General features: G+C 43.5%; 1 protein-coding gene across 6 annotated transcripts in view; it reads right to left on the minus strand.

Annotated features, from left to right (window-relative positions):
- Positions 1 to 9,101, minus strand: part of ELF2 (E74 like ETS transcription factor 2) — a 67,444-nt gene that overhangs the window by 15,864 nt on the left and 42,479 nt on the right. For all 6 annotated transcript variants that reach the window (XM_019534357.1, XM_019534354.1, XM_019534355.1 and 3 more), the window contains one exon: positions 6,017 to 6,130. In XM_019534357.1, the coding sequence (XP_019389902.1) occupies positions 6,017 to 6,130 (114 nt within the window). The remainder of the gene's footprint in view (positions 1 to 6,016; positions 6,131 to 9,101) is intronic.

The following is a 9,101-nucleotide window of genomic DNA, read 5'->3' on the forward strand; positions in this document are numbered from 1 at the left end:
ACATTCACTAGTTATCAGCATTTACAACATGGCTCATTCCCAGTTGTCTCTACTAGAGCCAGAGCTGTCAGCACAGATGCTGCCAACATTATTTCATAATAAGCTCCTATTTTCAGCTGCTTACAATTTTTGCCAAATTTCTACTTTTCAGTCTGAATTTTGTTAGAAACAAGGCTAAGGAAAGGCATGATCTATTACCCATGTAAAAAAATCTCGATACTTCTCTTGGAGACAAAGTTTCCATATCTTGAAGTATGGGTAGGGCATTAGTCTTTCAAGCATCTGCCATCCTTACAAAAATCTGGCAAGATCTGGCTAAATCAAGAGCCTTTGAATTACTTCAGTTTGCTTATCACACATAGAAACTTGCTAGAATTTCACAGTCACGTTCCCTGAAGATTTTGCTTCTACTTGGCATGCTCTAGCCTAGTGCTGAGGAGGACTTCTGCCTTTTCATTTCCAGACACCTGCAGGCAGGATGAAACACAGGAACTGAGACCAAGAAGTTTGTTGCCATGATTCTATCACCTCGCCCCGTGCTTGACAGAGCAGGAAAAATAATGGTTCTCTGAATGCAAGAGGTAAGAGTCAGGGCTGAGGGTGAAAGAGCAGACTGGGACAAGATACCTGGGACAGGGAACCAGGAATTGGGATTGAAACACCTTGACTGCAAGTGGGGAAAGGGAAACAACAACACTAAAATGAGGAGACAGAACGCTGGAGAACGGGGAGTGGCTGGAACTAAAGCACTAGGACTGGGTGAGGAGCCCAGGAAAGGTGATAGAAGCCAAAAGGGATGAGGGAAAACACAGGAGAAAGCGTGGAGGCTGAGGGAGACAGGGATCAAGAGGAGACATCAAGCAAGGATCCAGGAATAAGAGGGAAATGAGCTGAGCAGGTAAAACAGAGTGGAGATAAACTGGTTAAATGGTGGTTATATGGAGGGTAGCAACTGACTTTGTGGCCACAAGGGCAGGAGAAGAACAAAGAGTAAGGAGCTCAAACTGAATGATTTCTCAAAGGAAATTAAGGTTAGATATTTGGAAGAACTTTATTACTATAAGGTTGGTTAAACACTGGAATGCACTACCTAAAGAGCTTGTGGAATCTCCATCCTTGAAGATGTTTTAAGATCAGTCTACACAAATCTACAATGGTTTAGACAGTGACAATCCTGCCTTGATCAGGGGACTAGACTAGGACACCTGCTGGGGTCTCCTTCTAGCCCTACTTTCCTACAATTCTAAGCCAAGGATGGAGGGAAGGAAAGGGAAGGGAACTATAAACAGCTACAAAAGAGTGGTACTACAGTTGGGAGAAAAGAAGAGTGAGAAAACCTAAGAAGTAGGGATGGCTGGATAAGGAGAACAAAACTGGAACAAGCAGCACAGAGGCAGGCTTCAGGGCAGGCTGGCAGGAAGTGGGCCAAGCTCATTTAGCTCTAGAACTTGGAACCGAACCCAAGATTCCTGCACCTTACTAGTGCTCTGACGTCAACACACACTTGAGAAATCCCACTGTCAACATTTCACATCCCCCTCTAGTACTGGTAATAAAAGGGTACTGTCTGATTACAGGTTCTAAGACACTCCAATAATTTGAACAGAAGTCATTCAGCAGGGCCCAAACTCTTTTGGCACGTGTGCCACAAAGCAGTCCTGCACTGTCTGCAAATGCCACTCTGGTCCCCTTCCTCTGTTGGGTCTGTTGCTCTGCTTTTTATTTCCTGCCTTATCTACCACTGTGTTGCCCACCCCCTGTCCAATTTGCCAAGTGCTACACAAAGAGGTTGCCCATGCCACTTGTGGCACACATGCTGCACACTAGCCACCCCGGACATCAAAGTTCCTGTGCCTCAGGTACTGCACACAGGTGTTAATGATGTTGTGACATGATGGAACTTTTAATTATTTTAAATCTTAGAATATTATATATAGGACACATCAAGTTGCAGAGTCAAGTTCTCAAATGTCAGAAAATGCCAGAACTAAGACTTCCCCTGACACCTTCATACAGACCTCCCATGCACATGCATTACAATAAACAGAATGCATACTATTTTTCAACACAGATCATTGCTTCATTCTGTATACCAGACTAGGTAATACTCCTATAATGAGAAGCTATTTGTAATTTTGTTTTCTTCCCATTATTCAGTTCACAGGCCCAGACCTTATTTACTGCATGCTACTAAAATCCTGCTTTGAAGGCAGAATTATTAATTTCCTTGTTGGCTCTTCAATAATCACAGTTACTGTCAGTGTGCCTGAACATTTATGAATTTCCCAAAATTTTAGTGAGATAATGGGGTGGCATTATGGTCACTTTTCAAATGGGAAACTCAGGCAGAGAGACTAAGGTCAAAATTAGCCACTAATTCTGTGTAATCTGATTTCTCACAATAGTTAATATATTATACAACACTTTATATGTTCAAAGCCCAGCTCCCATGGCCTATAATTGAAGTTGTAAGTGCACTTCTGCAAATCAGCCCCTGTAGTTTTAGGTGAAGCAGCCACAGTTGATGACCACCTGTGAAATGTTTGATTAAGCATCTCCTTAGCATCACAAAGCAATTCTCTGGCAGATGCAGACACAGGACAGCATTGAACTGCTGTAACCACAAAACTATCTTTTATTTTCCTCCAATTCTTTACCTCATTCACTGCACACCTTCCAACTTCTGCAACAAACAGAATAGACAAAAGGTTTTTTTACTTCACAGGCAACCTTAACTGTAGCATCTTCTAACATCTGAATTCTTGATTTTGTTATCTAAAATATGCTCTTTTAAAGTAGTTTGCATGTAGTGGTATCACAGTATCAAGGGCCTAAATTCTCTGGGCTGCAAAACCAGTTTCCATTGACATCAACTGGTATGTGGATATTAGCACTTCCAAAAATTGAACCCAAGGCTTTTGCATACACCTTAGTCTCCCCTCCATAATAAAGTGTAAAAATCAGATCAGAAATGTAGGTTGCAGCTGGTCTAAAGACATAGGCAGACCAGGTTCTTCAGATAAATCTGATATCTTTTATTAAACTAAATCAGATCAGAATTCTTTTTCAGAAACAAAATGCATTTTAACGAGGCAAATAAGAGCTCCGTTTATATCCTAAATTAACCACGCAAAGGCTTGTTTAGATATTCATAGATGTTTTGGTCAGAAGGGACCTTAGCAAAGAGAGTCTAATCTGACTGGACTAATATTAAATTATTAACAATCAAATAATTTCACAGCTTTCATGGGTTAAAGTTTCGCACTTTCATTATCTGAATATAATTTGAGTAGTGTTATGCTGTGGGACAAGGTTATTTCAATAGCAACCTTAAGGTGAAGAAAAGTATATGCCAACTCCGAATGAAATCATTTTTACTTCTTAAAATCGAGACATCTGCACATACCATTCTGCAATACATTGTAACTGGATATTTCAGGGGTAAGCAATGTTTTTTGGCCGGAGTGCCAAAAAAACCATGTCTGCTTTGTAAGGTGCCGGAACACCACAAAAACAAAACGGTTTTTCTTGTTAAGCATGTTGTGATGAGGGCTGAGAGAGGAGCAAGGGAGTCAAGGCGGGTAGGCTGGCTTGGCCAGGCCCTTAGGAAGGCTGCAGCTGGAGGACAGCTGGTGTCAGGCGGGGAATGGGGGCTGCCCCAGGGCTCCACAGACTCGAGCCACAGCACGGGGCTCAGCAGCACCGGAGGTGGGGCCCAGCTGGCTCATGCAGCTCTGCAGGGATGGGGCACAGCCACCCTGTCCACGAAAGGACGCTGCCTGGCTGGGGCAGGATACCAGGCTCAGGGAACTTCCTGCTTGGTCTCTGTGCCAGCCAGGTACATTACAAGTGGGAGCTGCAGCCGCAGGCTGTTCCCCGGGTTCTGGGAACAGCCACCACAGCCGATGCTCAGGTCCGAACCAGCTGGGAGCCTGCAGTGCAGCGGCTCTGGGCAGTGCATGTCATAGCCCCGGCCCCTTGAGGGGAACTGCGGGGAGGCAAGGTCAGGACCTGGGCAGGCTAAGGCAGCTGCAGTGGCTGTTCCCAGGTTCTAGGGGGCTCCCGCGGCCAGGTCCCTGCACCAGAGATGGCTCTGCCCTGCCTGCACTGTGCTGATCCCAAAGAGGGAACCCCCCCTCAGCCAAGAAGCATCCCCATGTGCACAGGGTTGCTGCTGCCCATCCCTGAGGAGCTGTGCGGGCTGAGCCAGGCCCCACTATGGATGCTGCTGGGTACCCCCACTTGCCCACCCACCACAGCTCAAGCCCACAGAGCCCCAAGGCAGCCCCTACTTCCCTCTCAGCCCCCACCTTCCTAAGGGTCCTACCAGGCTCGCTTGCCCGCAGCACCTCCCCCCACACCTCCCAGACCTTGTCCCGACTGCCTGGCCCCAGCACTCGGCACCTCAGCGCTGCCCCAGGTGGGACAGGGTGTCTGCTTGCCTGGACAGTTCCCTCCAGGGGCTAGCCGGGCTGGAGGGTGCAGCCTGGGAACATGGGGTGGGGGCAGTAGAACACAGACAGCATCCGTGCCTGCATTCTTCGGGCTCTGCCCTGAGGCCTGCCGAGGCGCTGGGACTTATGGCTGTACAGCCAGGAGCAGCAACTTAAAAAAAACCACAATAATTTCTGTGTGCGCCTCTCAGCGTGCCGGGAAAAATGTCTCCGCGTGCCACTAATGGCACGAGGGCCGGGGGTTGCCAACCTCTGGGATACGTCTTTCTAAAATGGAAAAGCAGATCAAAGGTTTTTTTCTTGGCTTTGACCCAACTATACATTTTAAATTGCTAGATGAGCACCAGTTAAAAATCTATGAGAATGACTTGACTATTCCAAGGGTGCTCAACCCACAGGCCTGCACAGCCACATCAATCTGGCCTATGAGGCTCCCCACAGATCTGGAAATTTGGCAGCAGGGAAAGAGTGGCAGCAATTTCTGCTCCCCTGCTGCCAGATTTCCACTTACAGGGAGTCCCATGGGCTGGGCAGAAGCAGTACAGAGCCTGATCCTGGCATGCTGGGTCAGACAGGGGAGGAGGCAGCAGGGTCTGATCCCAGAGAGCTGTGTCGGGCAACGTGGTGCAGGACCCAATTATAGCTTGCTGGGCTGGACAAAAACAATATGGCATGCTGGGTCAGGTGGAGGCCGTGAGGCCCAATCCTGGAACACTGGGTAGGGTGAAGCTGGCATGGGATCAGGTTGGGCATAGACTCGATACAGGTGTTCAGGGATGGAGGAGACAGCAAATGGATGAACAGAGCAGCACAGGGCCTGATCCTGGCACCCAGGGCCCAATTGTTCTTGCAGACCAGCCCTTTGCTATTCATCCAGCCCAGGGGGCCTAAAGAAAAAGCACTATTAGACTACTCAAATAACCGTCAATACAAACCAGTACATGAAACTATAAGCTGGAAGCCAAGCTCACTAGTACAAGTTTCATTTTTGGTCTCAACCAAGTTTTATTTATGAATTTGGCCAATAAGGACATAGTCTTTATTTCAAAAGGGGAAAAATATTATGTATAATTGCGTGCAACCAAAACGACAAACCATTTTTAGAAAAAAATGGGGGTACTGAACAGAACACTACTCACAGCAGCTTGAGACAGACTTTAATGTTTTTGCTTCTCATTTACTTAAAATGAGAAGCTTTATAAACATTCCATCTGAAGGAAAAACTCATTCTAATTTATGTTTTCAGCTTTAATCACAATGCAACTTGTTAAAAATAATGACCATTCCTATTGTTTGCTGGGAAATAAGTATTGAGTAGAAGACCTCCCACCAATGAAATGAAGTAATACTGTAAGACTGCGCTTCAGGAAAATTAAATGTTTTGAAAAAAATCCCCTTCCAGGATGAAAAGTACAAGTGAAATATCACACAAATGTAGGATCCTAACAAAAAACAACAACAAAACCTTTCATGCTAAACAAACTTCTTTTCCAGGTACTTTTTTCCTAAAACAGTGGAGACAGAAACTTTGCTTATTCAGTAAGGACTTGTAATTCACATACCAGGACTCCTGGCATCTCTCAAGCAGGTAGGAGACTCCATATGAAGCAAAGCCTCTGCAGCTTCAATGGTCTTATCTGTGCAATGCACATTGCTTCCATGTACAGATGCTTCCACTGCAAAAAATAATACAAATTAAAATTCATATCAGAATAATTTTAAGTTAAAACTACTGCTGCACAACAGCCTTATAAACCCAATATGCTGGGCCGTCTTACAAGTTGAAACCAAATGAAATTTTTACACCAGTGGCTCCCACTTCAAAAATAATAAAATGGTAGGCAAGTGACAGCTAGAAACTAATGCCCTCACTTAAACAGATCTGGGTTAGTCAGTGAGCATGCAGTTCCTGGTGGATGCCCAAGGGATTCCAAGAACAAACCCATGAGGTTTGACTTCCACTTCAATTTTAAGAAAAAACAGACTAGACTTCAATGAGGATGGTTATAAATTAATACAGAAGTCAAGGAAAGTAGTCACATTATAGGACTTTAATGGGCTAAAGCTTGGCAAAGTCACCTAGTAATGTCTGCGGTAGAACAAGTAAACATCTAATTTAGTTTGCATAATAAATGTATTTGGTTACACTTCCGGATACTAAAGGCAATTCACGGTTGAGTTTAGTGGGTTTTTTTCCTATGTGGCTTTACACACTCTTTTTTTTTTTTTTTAAGCGACAGGAAGGAAACAACAAGAATTATCACACAAAGCAAGTTATTAAATAAAAAGATTAACTTTAGGGAGTAGTGTACCTTTGAAATTTTAACCCAACAACGAACACATTAGTTAATATTAATACTGCATCAGCAGAATTTTTTTTAAGCAAGCTGAATTCTGATGTAAATACCATTCAAGACCAAGTTCTCTGTTCCTCTCCCTTGAGCAAGGTTTTTAAAACTAGCAGCTCTAGAAACACCTGTTGCCCATCATCCACACTCTCACCAAGGTACCCTGTGTCTCTGCAGTTGCTCTTGCCATTTATGGAAATCTGCTCAAAGCTGAACTGTTCCAGCAAGGCAGCCAACATCTGAGTAAATCTATCTTTAGAATAAGCAGGGTCACCTATCTCCAGTGTCAGTGAACTAAAGAAGAAGTAAGTCTGTGCTAAAATTTAAGACACCTATCCTTTTCTAGGAAACAATTTGATATGCCTCAACTAAAAAGTAGGAGAGAAAAACAAAACTATGTAGTGTTACTTCTGGCAGAAGAAACTGTTCAGACACACCCCAACATATTTATATGACACTCAGAAAAAAGCACCACATAGTTTTTGCCATTAACAAGAAGCCAGGCTAAGATTAAAACATTTACCAGACACATACTATCCAGAAGCTGATACAAAAAGGGCAGAGAGACATGTACCAGCAAGGTCCTGGTTCAATGCCATACCTCTGTGAAAAAAACAGCTCCCTATGAGCTGGCTACTACAACTTCTACCCCTGGCATGCTATTTAGCCGTTGTATCTTTGGAATAATAGGTGCCTGATAAATCTGACATTTCATCCTGACCCTATAGTGGCCAGAAAGAACAAAGGGCCTCCCCCTGGGCATGGCAACTGCTCTGAGCAGGAAGAATCTCAATTACTTTTCCATTTCCCTGAACTCAAGCAGTTGCAAGGGATGGACATAAGAATTCCCTAATACTTTCCCAGCTGCAATTTTTGGATCCCACTACCTCTACTTCTGCTGCAGATACAGTCACTCAAGCAGCAGCAGCAGAATGAAAGTGCCATGATCCTGACACTTCTGGTGCCCAGAATCCTAAACAGCTGCAATGAACCTGACCAGTCTTGCTCTGGCCCTGTGTACCTGAGCATGTTCTTTTTACATAAAAGCTTCAAATCTGGAAATTGATAGCTCTCACCCCCTTCGCTCTACGGGCAGTGTAGAGTGAAGGGCATCTATGGGGAATGGAAATGCTGCTGTCAGTATTTATACAATATCAATTCTATACCAGATCTTGACAACAGAAGTTCCAAGGTACTGTGAATATAATAAAACATAAAAAAAAAACCCCAATTTTCAAACATCTCAAAATCATTCTGGCATTTTTCCCCAATAGACAACTATGAATTAGACCCAGTATATTAAACACCAAATAAGTACCACATCAGCCAGAGCTACTTCACAAATCAAGGGAGCTACATGCCTCTTTGACTTAGCTGGTCATTCTGCTAGTTTAAAAAAAGACAGACTTTTTATAAACTCTTTCCTAGCTCTACCCAGACACTCCATGTATAAAATTTCTAAAAGCATCTAATTTATGTTTCTAAAACCGATTGAAATATCACTCCACATGGATAGAGTTTCTGTTTGTTTGGTTTTGGTTTTTATATCTTTGTTTGATGGATGAAAAGTTGCACATTTTCCACCCGTGTTAGTTCATTTATGGTGGAGTAATATGATTGAAAAGGCCATTTAAATATTCCTTAAGATAAAAGCCTCTATCGAAGCTAACAATCACCTCTCCTAGACTTCAACAGAGCCACTTCATAGCTTCTAAAGCTTTAAACATACTAGCATTAAAAGGGCTTTTCAATCATGCTAAGGTAACTCAAGTGAAACAACTGGATGAGGGGAAAACCCACGCCCATCCATATAAGCTATGGTTTTGCTAAGTACATATTTTCATCTGTTAATACCCAACACAAAACGTGCCCAATCTCTTCTAGAAAGCACAGCACAAGACTCAGAACCCATAAGAAAGAAAAGTAAAATGATATAAAATCACTTTTGTACCCTCCAAAGTAGAGGCTGCTCCAGGTGTTTGAAATAATTCTCTTGAGAGACTCTCTTAATAAGCAACACAGCTCCATCTCTGCAGTGTTGTATGTTGGGGCTTTGCATATTTTATTTATCTATACATTATTGGCAGCTGCAGCAATCCCTGGATTCGAAGATGCTCTCTACCATGGTTCACTGACAGGTATGATCTCCTCACCTCTCTCACACACAAAACCTAGTTCTAACCCAATGCTTAACACTCCCCTACCCATCAGGCTTGTAAGTGGTTCTCAGAAGGTCACCTTAGAAACTTCTTCCAAATTTCTGAAAAGCAAAGATATTTTGATAATATCTTTTACTGAA

This window comes from Crocodylus porosus, unplaced genomic scaffold, assembly GCF_001723895.1.
Source record: "Crocodylus porosus isolate Cpor-Errol unplaced genomic scaffold, CroPor_comp1, whole genome shotgun sequence".
NCBI lineage: Eukaryota > Metazoa > Chordata > Crocodylia > Crocodylidae > Crocodylus > Crocodylus porosus.